Raw genomic sequence first — 20,832 nt, 5'->3', positions numbered from 1 at the left:
AGAAGCTTAACAAACACAGTCATGGCGCATCACAAAGTGGCATGGATTTGGACAGCAGAAATGGAGGATCAGCTTGTCGATTTGTGGCAACAGAACAAATCTTTATTCATTTATTCATCCGTCATGTTTATTCTCAAGTCTCGAGAGATTTTGCTAAATTTTGTGTTCACATTCAACTCTGACTGAAAGTCAGTCATATATATATATATATATGCAGGGTTTCACAAATTTAAGACTAAGAACCTTTTAAGACCAGGACGAATGAAATTTCAGAATTATTTTAATTATTTTAAGGACGGAAAAATAAGGTTTGCGCCCCAATGCATGGTCCGACAGGGTTGTGTGTGTTCTCTTAATGAGTTATGGGTGTGTTTTGAGCATAACGTGCATTAAACCAAAGTCTCATCACACATCTCGCTTTTTACATGGCCGACTTTGTGAGTATGAAAAACTGAACGCTTCTAAATTCAGTTCTAATTTCCAGCAAATGAATAAATGAACAATAATAATGAAGTGTGGTCAAACAACTGAGTTATATCCAAACACGCATCCTATTCTTATGCCGCATATGGTGATGCAGACATCTCTAAAACCCAACAGATGGACAAATCTAAGCTTGTTTTTATTAAAACAAATATAAATATGCATGCAATAAATTTAACTGCTAATAATAATAACATTATACAAATGCAAATTGTCATGAATAAACTGAAAAAAGCCCCCCGAGGTGATGAAGGCATGGAGGCAGTGGTTTTTATGTAGAAAATAATCAATTTTGTAACATTTTAATCTTTTAATTTTTTTTTTAAATGTAAAGATATTTAACACTAACAGATAACCAACAGAAAGCAACTGCGCTGCTTTCAGTTGGTCAATCGCGCGGTCTATTTCAGTTCCTCAAAATAGCAACAATGCGCCTTAACACACCTCCTTTATAGACCAGCACACTCATGAGTCCAAAGTGGTACAAATGGATTTGCTATTTAAACGTGGCACAAAACATCAAAAATACCATTGCGCTTGTCTGAAAATAGCAACAAATCACTTCAAACACATCTTGCTTCCTTATTGCGCCGGGTGTATGATAGTGCCCGATAGGAGCCACAGGACTCTTTTGTCCTCATGTTTGTGGTCTCTAACATTTTTTTTATTTTATAGATTCAAAAAGTCCTTTAATGTGTTCCCAGCCTTAAAATAAATATACTTCAGATTATTTGACTGCCGACGAAAAAGAAAAATAACTTTGTTTAATGTGCGTGATTAACAACGTCTGATATCTGACTTTCTGCATGCATGCTCATCGGGTTTACATTTTCAGAAAACCACAGAACTAGAATATAAACGGACAAGGCTTGAAAAAACATATGCAGATGTTTCTATGATTTTGTAATGCGAATCTGAGCCACAAGGTGTAAAGTCTCTGTTCACTTTTGGAAAAGGAGGCGGGGAACAGCAACTCCTTTGCATTTAAAGAGACACAAGACAATAGTACCAAAAATCTATATATTTACATCATGCAATAAAAACAAATATCCATGAGGCATTTTGAGCTGAATGTCAAGTGATATTCTATGGACGCCAGAGAGTTTGTAAAAGGAGGCACGCATACACCCATTTACCCATTAAATGTGACACGCTCATTATTTTTACTTGTGCAGTTGTATTAAATGAACTTTGGACCTCCAAGCTTCATATGATCTCTATTTATTCATTTAGCAGATGCTTTCATCTATATTGAATTATTTGTGCCGCTGCATGTTGATTTTCTTCTCTCTTTTTTGGGGGGGGATTGTATATTTTAAAGCTGTATCATACATTTTTATTGTAATGGTTGATCAGCATGTCTACAGGTTGCCTCTGTTGTTTGACTTAGATCTCAAGTCTCACATAATGATATAGTGTTTATAGTAGAAGTAGAAGATAGTAGAAGATAGTAGAAGAATGCACATTATTACTTCAATAAATAATGCTCAACAGATTACGTTTACAGAAAATAAAGATAATAACAAAGCCACCATTTCCTCAGTTGACTGAACATATTTGTTGCCTTTTAAATTAAACTCTTTTTCCAAGAAAATCAAGTATTTTCAGCCACTTTAATGCATTTTTACACACACATGTAAAACTTACCTCCAACTGCTGCAGCAGAGATTTGCCCTTCTTGTTGATTTCATTGATAAGAGTAAAGACTGCTATCTTTATCTCATGTTCCACCTTCTTATGCGTCTCTGCAACTTCTTTGAGTCTAATGTGAACAAAAGGACATTAGTGCGCGTAAATAAATCTGCCAGGCAATTTAATTATTTTTCTTCATCACATAAAACAAGATTTATAAGATGTGGTAATCAAATTTGAACGCCATCTACTATTAAACAAATGCAACAGAAGTCCTACCTTTTTTGCACCTCAGATGCAGAGTACTCCACTAAGCCTCTCTTCTCCTGTAACTTAGTCATGAATGTCGCAATAATGCCTTTCTGGTTCTGACAGGCTTCATCTAGAAACTGGTACCTGTGAAAAGAGGTGAAAAGAGATTAAAAATGATATTATAGAGTACTTTTGTGTTATTCTTTCTTATTTAGAAATACTAACTGTATGGAAAGTGCAGAAATTATGGCCATTTTACTTTCTGGTGATTATTGCTTTAGGTAATAATAATTTTGAATATCATTATTAATATATTGCAAGAGTCCTAAATTTGTAGCACAATTTCTTCAGGGTAAACGAGTTGCATTTTGACTTTTTATTATGACAATGTTCTGTCTACATAAAAATTGTTTGTCAAATGAGGTGCTTATGAATTGATTTTCATGTGTTAATCTCCTTATGTAGACAGCAAGACACTTACTGATCAACAACACTTACTGATTACTAGACAAAACATGCTGATCAGTACTTGAGTATGTATAGCAAACACAACTACACCAATCATACATACAGACAACATTAAAATATCATGTGTGGCCCTGTACAACAAACAACATAAGTCGTAAAGCCCAATCTCAACTCTTTATTTGTACCCCTTGCCCTTGGCCCTTGAAACAGAGTGTAAAGCAGAAGGGCTTCAAAATTTTACCCCTAAGAAAGTGGGACACCACTACAACACCTGCACACGTCATCATATGTCATCGTAATCTCTTACTTTATATGAGATTGATGATCATGTCTGCTGTAGTTATTCCAGTTGCGCTATTTTTTAGTATTAATCTTCAGGAAATTACGATATCATGTTGTCATAATGATATAATATGGCAATAAGATTGTAACTGTACTGTGCATTTACACTGTGGCCATATTCATTTATGTAAACACACAAAAACAACATTAACATTATAGCAGACACTGTAAAAAGCTCATTCACTGAACTTTTATGACAGGGGATTCAAGTGTCATCGAGTGACAGTATGTTGTGGGACTGCTATACAGAAGTTATTATTAGAGATTATAGATAGCGAAATTTAGGGGGTTTTATTCTAGCATTTTTTATACATGACAGTAAAACATGAACGTCATTATGAATGTATTAAAAAGTGATTGTTTGTTGTAAAAAATTCGTAATAATGACAAAAAAAATACAAATTTGTGCATCTCCTGACTTCCGTGTGCATCCATACTGTCGTTGTAGCTGGTGTATTCTGGCAAATTCTTACCCCCTTAGTTTCGAGTGTGGTCCTGAAAAATCTTCATTTGAAGGGGTATCTAGCCTGTCCCCTTAGCCCTATGCCTTCAAGCTAAAGAGAATTGGGACACCAAGGGGAAGGGCTAAGGAATAGAATTGGGATTGGACCATAAGAAATCAAATCATTAAAAAAAAAAAAGAAAAAAAGATCTCTACATTATCTGAAAGCTGAATAAATATGCTTTCCATTGATGTTAGGATAGGACAATATTTGGCTGGGATACAACTACTGAAACCTGGAATCTAAAGGTTCAAAAAAAAAAAAAAATCTAAAATAATTTTAGAAGAAAATCTTCTTTAAAGTTGCCTGCATTTTCCAAAAGTTGTCTAAAGTTTTTAGCAATGCAGTTTACTAATAAAAAAAGTACATTTTGATAAATTTATAGTTTTTAAATACCTTCATGGATGTATTTTTGGTTACTTTCTAAAATATACCTGTGCAACATAAGACTGTTTTTGTGGTCCAGAGTCCTTTAAATGACCTTTTAGCTATTTAATACTTACAGACACCAGTACATATCATAATGTTTATGTGTGAAGTCCTACTTTTGATTTATTCTGCTAGAATTTGCCAAATTATGTGACATTTGGCGGTTCATTCCACTGTGGCAACCCCAGATTAATACGGGGACTAACCCAAAAAGAAAATGAATGAATGAATGAATGTGACACTTTCTGTGTTGTACAGTAAATCACTTTTTAATGACTGGATTCTGCCTTTTCCACATCACTGAAATCATTTTCAGTGGCATTTCAAGATTTTTCTGGTCCTCTATTCCTTTAATGTGATGTTTCATTCTAGGTACTTAAACTCAATTTAATATTCTTGCTTAAAAAACCCTTCATGCAATGCTAGGTGATTAACTACATTGCAGATGAAGATGATCATTATTATTATGACGATGATGATGATGATGGTGTGTGTAAAGTGTAAACAGTGCTGTCTGGCTGACCTGTGTTCTTTGTGTTCAAGTAGCTGGCAGTCTCTGCATGTAAGAGTGTCGCAGGTCTCGCAGAAAAGCTTGAGGGCCTCTTGTTTGTGTACCGGACAGAAGACTGGTCTCTGGCCTGATGTCCCAACAGACTCTACAACACACAACCAATCAAATGCACGTTGTTTCGATTATTTCTCCCTGCTGTACTTTATTCTCACAGTCTACGACTCCCATATGTTCTCATATGCCCCTTGCCAAACTCAATCGAAATGAGGTAAACTAAGTGGGTTAGCTTTAATGAAAACAGAACAGGCCTAGCAAGCAACTCTCTCAAAAACTCTGCCTGTTGCCATAGCAACTGCACTACGACTCTGTACGGAGTGTCTGTTTTTCGCATTAAGCAGGCAGAGTTGCAGAAAGATCCAAACGTCAACCGAGCCACTAGAGCAAAGCAAAGTCATAACGAAAACGATCATATCGTAACTGCCTTGCAAATAAAAGCAGATTAAAATGCAAATTAATTAGTTTATGGCACATACCAGGAGACACTTCCTCTTTTTTGCGTATTTTATGGTCCTTGGTAAATTTGACCCTTTGGTGCGCTTCGATGCAAGTTTTGCAGAGCCACTCTCCACATTCAACGCAGAATCCAATAGCACTGGCATTATCTTCACAGCTAGTGCACACCTGTTATTGAGAAAAGCAATTAGGACATTTCTTAAATCAGGGTTTCTACAGGTTTCATGTCAAATTTAAGACTTAAGACCTTTTAAGACCATTTTAAGACCATAATGAATGAAATTTTACAGGGTATATGCAGGAATTCTAAAGGTTATTTCAATACCTTTTTAAGACTTTTTAAAGACCTTCTCAGAATATTTTAAGACCTTGTCGCCACTTCAAGTTTTAATCAGTATAAAACCTTTAACTTAATAAACAGTTGTTAATAAACTGTTGTAGTTAAATAAATCAATGGAGCACAACCACACAACAGAACTCAGATAAGCTCGGAAGAAACAAAGATTGACATAATAAAAACGTGGTTGTTTTCAGCGACAGGCGTAAGCGGAGTACGCAAACTTACTCTTTCCCATTTTGCTGTCTGATTGGCTCTATGGTTTCGCTACATGTGGAAAGCGTCACATCACCATCCTGCGTTTGTCGCAAATTACGTGACATCACCCGGACAGAGGAGCTTGGCCAGACGCACCCCGGCCCTAACCAACCGCATGGATCGAGCACGTTGTTAATATTAGGAGGAAAATAAATATTTATGCTTTGTTGGAGTCAAACACTCTGCACAACGCTTGAACAAAATTTTTAATTTTCGCATAATTGACTTATCGACTTTTAATACTTTTTAAGGCCCGGCGGACACCCTGTTTTAGACTTGCACAAGGCTACACGCTAAAGATTTTTTAATAGCCAAGTTAAAACCTTGAAAAAAAAAAAAAAGTAAAACAAATATTATTGTAAGGAAGATAATTAAAGCATATTAATAAGTAAATAGTTAATAAATAAACGTTTCTTAAAACTTTTATTGAAATATATTGTTAGCGATTGGATGGGTGTTGCCCCAATTGCTTTACATGGACATAGAAAAAATGAAGACCGTTAAAGTGATTTAAGACCTACAACAATATTTCAGAGGATTTAAGACTTTAAGGCCTAAAATTTTGTTTTGACATTTAAAGACATTAAGACTTTTCGGGCCATTTCCACTGAGTGGTACAGTACGCTACAATTTGGTTCGGTTCAGTACGCTTTTATAGCAGTTTCCACTAGACGCACAACTGAACGCTATTGGTTTACAGAGATACGTCATTCCCTCGTGCAACTAGCCAGAATGAAAACAAAGGAACCGCCATGTTTTAAATACACAGCCGAGACATCACACCGCAATAATATATACATATTATAATGAGCCATGGTCGACCCGAACTCAAACAAACCTTGTCAGCCACAAAGCCAAGAAGAACAGAATCTGCCCTGTGCCCCATAGTTTTTTTACAAGGCCGTCTAAAGCGCGAGCTAAAGCGCTTGCGCTCGCATCTGTGTTTGAAATAACAAACTTCTTGAGCTGATGATAATAATGTGCGTGTGATTATTGAAGTGCTTATGACATCCGATCCTGTCAGAAACAAACAAACGCGAGACTGACGCGCAAAAAAAACTGTTTAACTATTATCATCACCTTCTGGACTATTATGAACTCTGAATGACGGAAATACTCTCTAACAGAGGCTACATGTGCTGCTGAAGATTAAAGATACAGACGAGAGGTTTCCACTAACTGTGGGCTATATGTTGCGTGTTGTTTTTGAACCCAAATAAGGCCTAAATGTCTGCTGTGTGTAGTTCTTCTGTAATTAGTAACATATCAGAGACTGTAAGGGGCTGTATGTGTTCATAAATGTTGCATTTATTTATTTTATATAATTGCAGACGTTAGGCTATTTCGGACTATTATTGATCAGCAGTTATAATCAAATCATGTTCATAGAAAGGTTAGTAATGATCATTTATACACAAGTATTTATGTGTATAAAGCATCTTCAATGTTATTCAAAAGCATTTTTTCTACAAGACAATAACTGTGGAATTTCACTTTACTCAATTTACTTCTAATTTTAAAGCAATGTTAAAAATGACTGACCAAAACTATCCCGCAATTTTTAGTCTCTGACCTGTGTCGAGTTCTCCACTGACGTGTTTGTGGCCTCTGAAGTGTCCTTGACGAAGTAATTGTCCACCATGTCGATCTGTTTGTAGTCCTGATGGCACACAGTACAACGCATGACGTTCACTGCACAGAGACAAACAAAAAGACAAAACAAACACAGAGTTAGCAAAGTCTGGAGACAAACAGCTCAATTCAACTCATCTTTATTTCTATAGCGCTTTTACAATGTAGATTGTGTCAAAGCTGCTTAACATAGAAGTTCTAGTAAATTGAAACTGTCAGTCCAGTTTTCAGAGTTGAAGTTCAGTTTAGTTCAGTTCAGTGTGGTTTAATATTCACTGCTGGAAATCCAAACAATGAAGAGCAGATGCATGAGGGACATTCTTACATTTTTAGTACAACAAACTTGAAGCTTTGTAAATAACCAGAATTTGATATATATTAATAATAACGTAATATAATGTTTATATAAATATGCAAACCCAGTGTAGTGCTGTCAAAATATGAATCGCAGCCAAAATAAGGTTTGTATTAGGGCTGAAGAAATTATCATTTGAGCATCGATATTGCAATGTGTGTATTCGCAATAGTCACATCACAAAATTAGATGTTTATTAAAGATTAAAAGATTTAATTTAAGGATTTTAAATTATTCATATAATGATGACCATGTGATTTTACATTTCATTGTCCTCGATTACCTTCACACTGCACAGAAAACCATAAAGCTCTTTTTGTTTAACTTTTATTTTGGCTCTTTCGTATTTATATATGCTTGTAATTTATTATATGTTATGCCGATACACTGCATAGAAAGATTGAATTATCCCAGCTGATCTAAATCAGGGGTGCCCAAACTAAGTCCTGGAGGGCCGGTGTCCAGCACAGTTTAGCCCCAACTTTCCTCAACACACCTGCCTGGAGGTTTCTAGTATACCTAGAGAAAGCTTGATTAGCTGGTTCAGGTGAGTTTAATTAAGGTTGGAACTAAAACATGCAGGACACCGGCCCTCCAGGACCGAGTTTGGGCACCCCTGATCTAAATGAATGAAATCTTCCCGAACAGAGCTATTTAAATCATCTGGTGATATTATATTCATATTGCAATATATATCCCAGCAAAACAAAATATCGCAATGTCAGATTTTTCCAATATCGGGCAGCCCTAGTTTGTATTTATATAGGCGTGTGTGCTGTGTATATTTATTATGCATAAACACACTTGCATACAAACAAATACATGAAACAACAATATTTACCTATTCATACTTGTATGCAATTTGAATTATATATAAATATTAGGGCTGGACGATACTGGAAAAATCTGGCATTGCGATATTTTGTTTTGCTGCGATATATACTGCTCAAATAAATAAATGTAAAAAAAACAATGCAACTCCAAGTGTTCCCTTTATTTTTTGGAGCAGTATATATTGAGATATGAATATAATGTTACCTGATGATTTGAATAGGTCTATTTGGAAAGATTCCATTAATTTAGACGGACTGGGATTATCAAGTCTTTTTCTATGCACTGGATCTGCATAAATTATAATAAATTACAAGCAAAATTAAATAAATAAACAGTGCTTTGTTGTTTTCTGGGGAGTCCAACAGTGTTTAAGTAAAGAAATTGAACAATCAAATGTAAAATACCATCATTGCATAAATAAAAAAAAAAATGTATAACATCTTTAAATTTTTAATAAACAATCTAATCCTTTCATGTGACTACTGCAGATATTTTTTCAATTCAATTCACCTTTATTTGTATTGCGCTTATACAATGTAGATTGTGTCAAAGCAGCTACACATAAAAGCTCATAGTAAATTGGAACAGTGTCAGTTTAGTTTTTAGTGTTTAAGTTCAGTTCAGCGTGGTTTAATAATCACTACTGAGAGTCCAAACACTGAAGAGCAAATCCATCGATGCACAGCTCTACAGATCCCGAACCATGTAAGCCAGTGGCGACAGCGGAGAGGGAAAAAAAAAAAACTTCACTAATTGGCGAATGTGAGAAAAAAAAAAAAAAAAAAAAAAACAGGTTCAGTTGGGCACGACCATTTTAATTTCTCCGCTGGCCAAACGTCTTGTGCAGAGCTGCAGTCTCAGTGGCGGAGGCTGGAAGCTGGCCTCAGCATACAATGCTGGCCTCATACATACAATGCTCAAAATATATGAGTACACCGCATTTTGAGAATGAATATTTTTATCCATTACTCAGTGAATATGGGTTATATATATATATATATATATATATATATATATATATATATATATATATATATATATTAGTGCATTTGAAAACAACAGATTTATTAAACAGATACATTTATTAAAATGTTATTTTAGTCACAAAACATATTTGGATGTTAAATGGAAAGATAATACAATTAAATTCATGCAAAAATATTGCAAAAACAATTACAAACTACAACAATTCAACAAAATTTTATATATTTTTTTGTTTATTTTAATTTTTGCTATTTTTGACTATTTTATTTAACACTTTCCTTAACATATACATTTGGGCTACTAATTTTTGAACCATTATTGCAAGTTATTTTGTTAGATTAGCTCCAGATTTGGCTTCAGTACTGACTAAACTAAAGTATACGCACAAATATAATATTGTAAAGGATCCTATAGAAAATATTCATTTAAATGAGAGATTTGTAAGTGCTCAAACAATATATTGTTAAGCCCTAATAAATAATGTAAACCCAAGTAAATATTTGATCAAATACATACGTGCATGTGTTTATATGTATATACGTTAAATATACACAGTACACACACATATTATGCACCTGTTATTCTGGATGTGATTAATCATAACTTTTAGCAGCACTAGTCCAGTGAATGCTTGGTTGGCAAGAGAATAAAGTTATTTTTCACAAAAATAGGCCCACATGGAATCTGCACGAGCAAAAATCTGCAGATTTTCAGCCCCTCATTAAGTCTATTTATTTAGTTGGGTGTAAATGTGTGTAAATTTATACTTATTCAGTTTTTAAATCAGTTTCAGTAAAATAACTGACTATGTGAAAATGTTCATATGATTTACTTACAATACAGTTTGTAAAGTAATAACTTCTGTCTTTTAGTAGATATATGGCAGATATATTATACGAGAGACTTGCTTTGTTTACCAAATAAATGGATCTAATAGGATTTGCATTGGAAACATGAAATAAAAGTTAAAAATGTATTATTTTAGATTTAACCTGTGAAGTTTTTAGTAACAATACACCCAAAATCATATCTGCAAATCTTTTCCAATATTCTGCACAGGAAGAGCAAAAAATTTGGTCTGGCCTCACTCATAATATGCTAAAAATAGAGGATGTGCATGCCTAGCTGACTAGCTGTTAGAGGTCAGGTTTGATTAGGCTGATTTCAATTTCACAACAGCCCAAATCAAATACATTTCTCAAGGATGTTTAGAAGATATATTTCATATTTATTGCAAATCAATTACGTAATCAAGTGTATTGACAATTATGCCAAATACAACAGAAACGTGTTGACATTTTGATAACATCTTAAAATAAATGTTGCAGGACTAACCAAATTTAAAGATGTGAATGGGTGATTATTTCTTCCCCAATGTTAATAAATCAATTAAAAAAATGCTAATTAATGGTATTTTTCAGTTAAAAGACTTTCTACAGCCATAAACCCTGAGTATTTAGTCTTTTTAATTCCATTATGTGAGAAAAGCAAGACAGAGCACGCAAAAAACCCTCATACAGAAACGCAAAGTAATGAAGGCTTATTCTGCATTTAATATCCAAAAAGGAATTAAGATTAATCAATAATTCATAGGTTTTTATTAGCGGTTATTGCTGCAGTAGCTACGAATCTGCTATTTGTGTGCGTCACACTGCAGCATTTCACCACAAATAATGATCTATTCAGAAAACTAATTTAATTCCATCTTAATTTAATTTGAAAACACATTGAGTGATTGGATGGAGCCCTCCCCCATTCATCACACGCTACACCCCCACAACCTCATTTCCCTGACAGACCATCAATTCCCCCACAAAGCCACAGCTAGAACTAGTCCAAGCCGGTTTGAGCCAGTTTGCACCGGCTCATACTGCTTTCAGCCAGTTTCCTCTAAGCACCCAGCTGCAAAACCCTGCTGATGATTGGCTAGTGGGAGCAGCTGGAGAGAGACACTGCACTGAAGCACACTGCAACCCACAGCTGAGTTACTCTGGGTTGATATTAACTGGAAGCAGTGATGCATTGCCTGAGGCACATCTATTCCACAACACATCACGTGAAGAGTCCTGTAATGCAATCAAAATGCCTTTATTCAAGCCAAGCACTATCCCTAATACTTACATTTCAATCCTGACTGACTGTTTAAACTCAATCTGGCACAATTCACAAGTTCCAAATGATAGCATGGACAAATTTTCAAACACTACTGAAGCATTTTCAGGAACACGCTTTGTATTTTCAATCAAACAAACAGCAGATGGTTACAGTCAAGCTGAGAATAACAGTTTGACAACTACTCTAGCTAGTCAACATGTTTTAGTATAACACTGGGCTTGTTTAGATTCAGATACAGAGTGTGTCATGCATAGCTTTAGTCTGGTTAGTGTGATGACTCACACTAGTAAACTTTGAGTTACCTCCCTGTGAGCTCTAATTAAATGTCTATGACAAGCTCAAAACAAACCCGGCAATAAACAAACCCTTCAATTACTGAGCCAAAAAATGGCTACTAAACAACCAAATAACATGGCTTAAGTTTAGGGCATCATTTAACATAAATAATCATGCACTACATAAACACCAATATACATTTATTTTTTTCCAAATTACAGATCATAAGGATTGTCATATTTTGATATAAGCTTATATATTTTACTTTTTGTATCCAGACACCATTTTTGCATCATTATTATAAGTTTGTTGGGGAAATGCACAGGTTAAAAAGCATTTCTTACAATAAAAAAGTAACAGGTTCGAATAACGAGATGCAGAATAACTATTATGCGCTACTAGGGGTGCACAATATTTCATTTTAGCGTTGATACTCGAATGTTTGCATGCGCAATATTCACATCGCAGGATCTGTAATGTGTATTAAAGTTGACCATGTACAATTGTGGAGTCATTTCAGTTTAACCATAAAAACTTGAAAGTTTATTAGGTGTGTGTTTTAAGGCCTGTGACTCTGTAAACGTGTATTATTGCATTTGGTAGCTTTAACAAAAGTTAACTTTATTTAATAATGTATAGAATGAAGACTAAACTTTATTGTTCATTTGATTATTTTATTTCTGTGCCTGAATTATGTTAGACTCTTTCATTTATACCATTGCTCTACTGCAGTGTTTCTCAACCACGTTCCTAGAGGACCACCAGCACTGCATGTTTTGGATGTCTCCTCTGTCTGTCCCACCCATTACAGGTCTTTCAGTCTCTGCTAATGAGCTGATGATCTGAATCAGGCATGTTTGGTTAAGGAGACACAGAAAATGGGCAGAGCTGGTGGTCCTCCAGGAACGTGGTTGAGAAACACTGCTCTACTGTATTTGTTTATGTTAGTAATTAGTCTTTTATTTTTTCTGCAGTTGCTTTCCATTCAATATAAATAATTATTTCAAAATAAAATCACAGGAAAAAAAATATAATAATCGCAATGTACGTTTTTTTCCAATAATGTGCAGCCGTAAATGCCACTTACATTTATGAAAATATTTTACAAAATGAATGAAAAAACATATATTTTTTTTCATATATTAACTTTACGGTCATGAGTGACAACCAAATCTGAAAAATAAACGTACAGAAAATCATGTAAACTAATATATGACCCAACAGACTATTTTGCATTCTAGAATATTTACTTGTTTTAAAAGGATAGTTCACCCAAAAAGAAAAAATTGCCTTATTATTGATTCTCTCTCATGCGGTCTTTAATATTTATGAGATTCTTTCATCTCTTGAACACACATACAAATGCTGGTAGCTGGCACCCATTGACTTTCATAGCAAAAATAAAAATGACTATGTAAGTCAATGGGTCCCAGATAGGCATAGGATGAAAACCGGTTTCAAGGTTTACCTTAGTTTGGAAAAGTCAATGTTTTAAAAGCACTAAAAAAGTATGTTATACCGTTCCTAAGGCATATGTAAGGTTTTTTATTTATGTGTTATGTGTTCAGACAAAGAAATCTGTGTTATTATTAAAACTAATGAAGACAGCTGAAGTCAATGATTTATTTCAATTATGTAGCCTGACATGTTTACTGTTCCAAAATATTATAAATGTTTCCTAAAATAAAATATGTTGTGTTCAATGTGGGAAAAAGTGTTTTTTTTTTTTACCCAGACATTTCAAAATAACTTTTTTTACAGCAGTGATCACAATACCATGAAACTGTGATATTTTATCCAAAGTTATTATACCGTCAGAAACTTATAATGGCCCATTTCTTGTCCCAGCAACCAGCTTTTTTCAAAATATCTTCTTTTGTTTTCACCAAAAGAAAGAAACTCAAACCGGTTTTGAACAAGTGATGGGTGAGTAAATGAGTAAGTTTTAATTTTTGAGTAAACTCTCCCTTTAAATAACCTTTTTAAAGTGTTACCTTTATCATCTCGGTGTAAACATACTATAAAACACAATTTTTTTGTGGAAAAAGGGAAGTCATTTGACATGTATGCATTACACATGTTCAGTCTGCAGGCATGCATGAATACAACTGAGGCAACAAAAGAAAAACTACAAGTCTGCATGTGCAGATGGGTAGCTTTTCTTTAAAACACTGCCAACTGCTGACCTGGCATGTAAAAACAGTGTTATTACAGGGACTGTTTTGACAACCATGTAGTCTGTGCGCAAAATGTTTTTTAAAAAATGCTAATGAAAAACCTCTCTATCTTTAGTACATTGTTGTTGAGTAAACATCTTATTTTACACATGAACTGAATAATATTTCAACAGAGTATGTTTACACTGAAAGAATTTAACTGTTAACCAACATGTAAATTTAACTCCATTCAATGTTTAACATTTGTTAATACATGATTTATTTAAGGGGATATTCAAGTAGTCAACTAAAGACATCAATTACATGACACAAACATATATTTTTAAATTTGTATTCAAGTTGTCAACAATAGGTCTGTTACAATAATCAATATATCGACTTATCGTGCATAACATGGACACGACCTAAATCGTTTTTTGGCCTCACAATATACATTGTCCATCATGTTTACATAAAAATGTATGTCAGATTACGCAGCTTCTGTCATTTCATCTAATCTCCCTTGGAGGTGGAACTTTTTTTACCAACAGGTCAAGAAAATTTTCTTTCTTTTTGTCTGGAAACTACTACCAGTTTTGAAGAGGTGTCAAAGTAAACTGTTTCAAATCTGTAGCTTACTTTCAGAAAAGTTATGATTCACGAATAACATTATAGTGTTATCACGATACTGGAATTTGGTACCATACGATACTAAAATTTAAAAAACGTCCATTTCCCTCGAACATTTGAGTACGTTCTTAAACGTCGCTGATTTGCCACTGTGTTCACGTGCTCAACAGAAATGACTGTGATTGGCCGTGAAGGTCATCAGTTCACTGAACTCACCTCTGTTTACTGAGTGTAACCTCAGATACAGGGACACTGGAGCTTTTTCATGCCACTATTCATCAGCAGATCGCTCGTATGTCAATTTATAGACAAACCAGCTGATCGACGTGACTTTGAAACGCTTCAGTGTCCCTGTGTCTGTGGTTACAGTAACTAAACAGAGGTGAGTTCGGTAAACTGATGACTTCCACGGCCAATCACAGTCATTTCTAAAATTCCAGTATCGATTGGATCGAATTCCAGTATAGTGACAACACTATACCATTAAAGCATGTACATGTGTTTTTTTGTGACTTGAATGGCAATTTAAATCCTGTTGTAGAATTATTATATAAACAGGAATAAATTGGTCTTAAAAATGACAATAATATCACTTATCGCAATCATTACTTTACAATATAATCGCACAGCAAAAATGACTTATCGTGACCTAGGGGCCTAGTCAACAGAAGACATCAAATACTTGACAAATATATACACACTTTTTTTTGTTATTATATTTTGAAGGTTTTAAGTGGTGAGGTCAAATTGAGGAAAAGTTGTTATCAGATTTTAGGTTGACATAAGGGGTTAATTTTTAGATAGGTTTGACAAAAGTGACAAAAAAAAATTAGTCTAAAATATTTCACTACAACACCAACAAAAAAGGGATTTACACCTGTAAGACATGACACCAGAGCTAACAACACAAAAACAGTTATCGTACAAATACATTTAGAACGCATCCCTGAATGAATACAGTGTAAGGCTGCAGAATATATCGTTTCAGCATCGATATCACAATGCGATTATTCGCAATAGTCACATCGTAAGTATACGTAATGTTGAGTCTGGATTATAATTCATCATATTCATGTGGTTTTTTATGCCTGTGATTGTATAATGACCTTAAAAGCATTTAGGCATAATAACTGTACCATCTGTAACTTTAACGATTAATTTTATTGAATTATTTTTATTATTCAGTTTCTGTACTTGAATACTGTTAGATGATAAAACACTATTTCACTTGTATCTTTTTCTTGATTGTATTTATAGATTGTTATGCATGAAAATACTCACAACACATGCAAATACAGAAACGCACTACAAATAGCACAGACTAAGCATGGGACGATAACCATTTTCAAGGTATACCGTGGTTTGGAAAAGTCAAGGTTTTAAAACTGCCAAAATTTTCAGTTATACCATTTCTAAGGTATATATAAGGGTTTTTTTACATTTTGTTTTAAGTTTTTGAGGAAAACGGTACCTTTTTAACAGTAACATTTTAAAATTGCTAAGAAATCTGTGCTTTTGAAACTAATGACTTTACTGCTTCAAATTATTATAAATGTTTCTCAAAATATATTATAGTCAAAGAGTTAAAAAAGCTTTTTATACCCAGATATTTTAAAAGAATATATTTCAGAGCAGTAATCACAATACCGTAAAACCGTGATATTTTTATCCAAGGTTATCATACCATCAAAATCTTATACTGGCCCATGCCTAGCACAGACCAAATCAAAAATGTGCCGGGGGACCCCATAAAGTTTATAGATTGTTTAGAGGGCTGGGCAATTAATAGAAAAGTAATCTAAATTGACATTCAGCACCTATAATCAATCTAATTTTTCCAAGTCCATTTTTAAAATTATTTTCCTCACTGCGTGTGGAGTTACATGACTGCACTCGGTTAAGGCTGATTCATAGTTCTGCGGCATGCGCACGTGTATGGTCAGGCAAAGGTTTCTTGTGGTCGCATAGCTGCGCACCTTCGAAAAATAAATAAAATGTAACTTTACATTGCATTTTAATTTCAGTTGTTTAGCGTTGATGTTCACTCTTTATTAAAAAAATCTTTCACTTCTAATATGTGAGCATATTTACTGTACTTGTCAGTAAACTATGAGGGCAAAAAATTAAATAAATAAAGTAATCGGTGATTAATCGTAGTCAAGTTAAAATGTTTAATTAATCGAGATTTTGATTTCCGGCCAAATCGCCCAGCCCTAATTGTTTATTATTAGATTTTATGAAGATGCACTCCCACTGCAGAATCATCCTAATCAATCTAACATTATAAATTCTTTCCAAATACAGCTATTCAAGTTATCTGGTGAAATTGTATTTATATCGCAACATATAATCGCAATGCTAGATTTTTCCAATATCATACAGCCCTAATTCACCACCTCAATTTTAAGATTTCTTGTGAGAGGTATGAACTTTCCAAACTGAAAGCTTGGCAAATATTCTGCAGAGTAATGAGCGCTGATCCGATATGGGAATATTGATCTGATGACATTCTGCAATAACACTGAAAAGTCAACTAGAAACGTGGAGAGTTTTCAAGAGAAATTACAGCCTTTGGGCCCGTAAATATGCATCAGTGATCACTGATTTGGTTGAATACACACAAAACAATGAGAATGGCTAAACACATTGCACCTAATGCTAAATCTGGGTCATCTTATATTAACTAGTGTAAATTACATGGTGTTTAAGTTACTTATTACATAAAAAAGGGGCATACTGCACTCACAACTCTATGAAAAAGAGTGAACCAACAGCACCAACGATGACAGTGATCATTTTCCAACAAAACCATCTAAAACATACACCATAAATGATAAATATGCAGGCTTTATGCTTATTAACCAATCAAAAATGCAGCATGAGAATGGCACGTCGTAAACTAAACCATTATGCGTGACTGAAAACACAATGTAGGGTCACAGGCCTTGACCCCTGTATTATCCCTTCCCGTGGACCCTTAATCCCATTCACCTCATATGTCTCACACTCGTGTCTCCTATGGCACAAATTTACATGCCACACCAAATCTGATCATCAGTACACAAACCATGACGTATCTAAATAACTGAACCACTTGTCTGGATATCGGAATAAGCAACTGCTCTAGTTTATACACAACAAAAAGATAAAATGTGTTGAAAAATGAGAGAAGAAAAAGGCCATCACTCTTGACTGACAAGCCTCATGCATTTGACTGACCATGCATAAAGCGTCATAAAATCCATCAACATCGACAATCTCTCAAACTGATCCTCTCATAAAAGATTAGATCATCAGAAAAACCATTATCACACATATTTAAGAAAAAATATTACTTGTTTTAACCTTATTCTTCAATGCGGAAGTGTGCTCGTTTTTTGCGATTGTTTTAAAACTTCGCCTATGGGAGAAATGACTAGGACAAATAAACGAAGAAAACGGTCAAACTCACTCTACAAGCAAGTGTTTGCATGACTATTCAGACAAAGAAGAATAATAAGAAAATATCAGTTTTCAACAACAAGCAGCAAAATCTGCTGTTTTAACGTATAAAAATAAATGGAAGTGAATGAGACCGGAAGTAGAGCCAAAAAGATTCAAATGGCTGCGCCCGCTCGTACACAAAAAATAAGGTGAATAGCGGTTTGCACGACAAATAATGTTTTAAAAGCACACATACACATTTGTATAACAGCAAATTTTGAGCTAAGCAACTAATAAGATTCATAAGATTCTGACAGTATGATAACAGTGTATAAAATTATCATGGTTTCACGGTATTGCTCCAAAATAAGTTCTTTTTAAATGGCTGGGTAAAAAATGTTTTCCCCCCATTGAACACAATACATTTTATTTTAAGAAACATTTAAAATATTTTGGACCAGTAGCTTTTGATGTAGAGGGTCCTTTTTTTGCTGGAGATATCGCTGCCCTAAAAAATAGTAATATGTATAATTAAACAAGTAAATAATTGTGAAAAAACATGATTAAAAAAACAAAAACAAAAAAAAAAACCACTAACATATACCTAAGAAAAGGTGTAAAAGGCGGTTTTAAAACATTGACTTTTCCAAACCGTGGTAAACCTTAAAACCGGTTATCATCCCATGCCTAGTGCTGTATAGTATTTCTATGCAAGTATGCTGTATTTATGAATATACATATATTGTTTCACTGATAAATATTATTGTTTACATACATTTCAAAATGTAAACACTCACAGATTGAGTATAGTGGATGTTTATACACAGTGTATAGTTTATATCACACAGTATATTGTTTATATATACACATCATTTTATATATATATATATATATATATATATATATATATATATATATATATATATATATATATATATATATATATATATACACACAGGGTTTCTGCATGTCTCATCAAGTCAAATTTAAGACTTTAAGATTTTTTTTGTCTAACAGCTGTTGTGAATGAATCTCTTTGCAATAAAAAAACTTAAACATAAAAAAGGTTTTATTGAGATGTATTGTTGATGATTGTATGGATGTCTGCTCAGTTGAGTAGCTTTACTTGGACAAAACAAAATTAAGACCCGTTTAAAATGATTTAAGACTTACAACACAATAATCCTGTGAATTTAAGACTGTTTGAGGCCTAAAATTTTGTATTGAAATAAGACATTAATACTTTTAAAGACCCAGCAGACACCCTGATATAGCCAATATAAACAATCAAGCTGTTGATATCTTCTGCACTTTCTATATAATATAAGCAGCATTTAATTAGACTATACTAAAAATGTATTAACAAAAATCCTACAGTGCAAGCTAACAACTTCACACACATTCTTCTTTCCCGCTGTAAAAAATGTATGGCTTAAAAATGTTAGGATGAGGAATTAATTAGGCTTTTAATTGGGGTCTGTTGGGTGGAGATAAGGGTATGACCCCCTGGGTCTGTGCATCCATGTGCAGAGAATATACAGTTTAACGACCTAGTGTTTATCTACCTGCACATGGATGTACTTATCAGCCCAAATACGTCCTGACAGCTGCCCGTTTACTTAAAATTACAGTCAAACAGTATAACCATAACTGCATGGGTTAAACAGCAAACACCAGGTGATCTGATGATCTCACATGTATGTGACTGGCTGCACATGCCATTAAGTGTAAACAGTTGAGCAATGCGTAGCTTCTGGATCCTTCGGGACAGAATTTACCAAACACACTTCCCCTTTCCGAACTTACCGATACGAGTGTCCTGTCCGTGGGGGCCTTGCACCGGCATGGTGATCTTCCGATCGGGCTGTGGGATGCACTTGAGGCAGAAGGAGTGCAGGCAGGGCAGGAGTTTGGGTTCACAGTCGCGGTTCTGGAGACTCTGTTTACACACAGCGCACGTATCCAGCAGGTTTATCGGGGCGGCAGGGGTTGAAGATGATGAAGATGTGGATGCTGGTGGAGGAGGCGACATCTCGGTAACCACAGCGGGTGATGCGGCAGCTGCGGTGCTGTCCACTGGGGTGGACGGTGGCGGCGGCGGAGGTGGTGGTGGAGGGGGATCCGCGCTTTCAGCATTCGGGGTCCCGTCTGTAGCTTCGCCGCCGCCGCCGCCACTGCTGCTGCTATCGCTGGATGTCGTCAGCGCCTGGGGAACGGTCTCTTGAGATTTGGCCTCGTCTGCTGGTTCTTTCGGTTCCGTGTCGTTTGAAACAACCGCCTCGGGCTCTTTTGCGCCGCCGTCTCCGTTATCTTCCGTCCCCGACGCCTCTACCTCCATATTTGCGGAGCTCTCCGTACAATCTTGGCCTTTGTTGTCCGCCATCTTTGCTCCTCTTTGAACCGCCTGACGTTCGACGCGCTCAGAAAATCCGATGGGTTTGACGTCATGCCGTCGCTCTCATGTTCGTCACAGAAAACAAACTACTACACTTTTTGCTAAAAATAAGTAGAAAGTAAATACATTTTAATATTACTTACCCAAATTAAAGTAGTTTTTGGCGTAAATTAATTTGATATACAGTATAAATGTAATTATAATAAAATATTTTTGTTGTTGTTTTACACAAATATCGTTATAAATGTTACATTTTCTGTATGAATTGGAGAATTGTCACTTTTATTGTAATCGTTTTGTAAAT

The 20,832-nt window shown here is 34.8% G+C and overlaps 1 protein-coding gene across 2 annotated transcripts in view; it reads right to left on the bottom strand.

The window, feature by feature from the left end:
- trim33 (tripartite motif containing 33) overlaps positions 1 to 20,536 on the bottom strand; it is a 52,910-nt gene extending 32,374 nt beyond the window's left edge. For both annotated transcript variants that reach the window (XM_056464019.1, XM_056464020.1), the window contains exons 1-6: positions 19,940 to 20,536; positions 7,302 to 7,420; positions 5,154 to 5,301; positions 4,633 to 4,765; positions 2,395 to 2,511; positions 2,131 to 2,245 (exon numbers count right to left, since the gene is read on the bottom strand). In XM_056464019.1, the coding sequence (XP_056319994.1) occupies positions 2,131 to 2,245; positions 2,395 to 2,511; positions 4,633 to 4,765; positions 5,154 to 5,301; positions 7,302 to 7,420; positions 19,940 to 20,516 (1,209 nt within the window). In that variant the 5' untranslated portion in view covers positions 20,517 to 20,536. The remainder of the gene's footprint in view (positions 1 to 2,130; positions 2,246 to 2,394; positions 2,512 to 4,632; positions 4,766 to 5,153; positions 5,302 to 7,301; positions 7,421 to 19,939) is intronic.
- Between the last annotated feature and the right edge of the window lie 296 nt (positions 20,537 to 20,832).

This window comes from Danio aesculapii, chromosome 8, assembly GCF_903798145.1.
Source record: "Danio aesculapii chromosome 8, fDanAes4.1, whole genome shotgun sequence".
Lineage (NCBI taxonomy): Eukaryota > Metazoa > Chordata > Actinopteri > Cypriniformes > Danionidae > Danio > Danio aesculapii.
The sequence above is the reverse complement of the archived record's forward strand: the minus strand, read 5'-3'. Positions and strand labels throughout refer to the sequence as shown.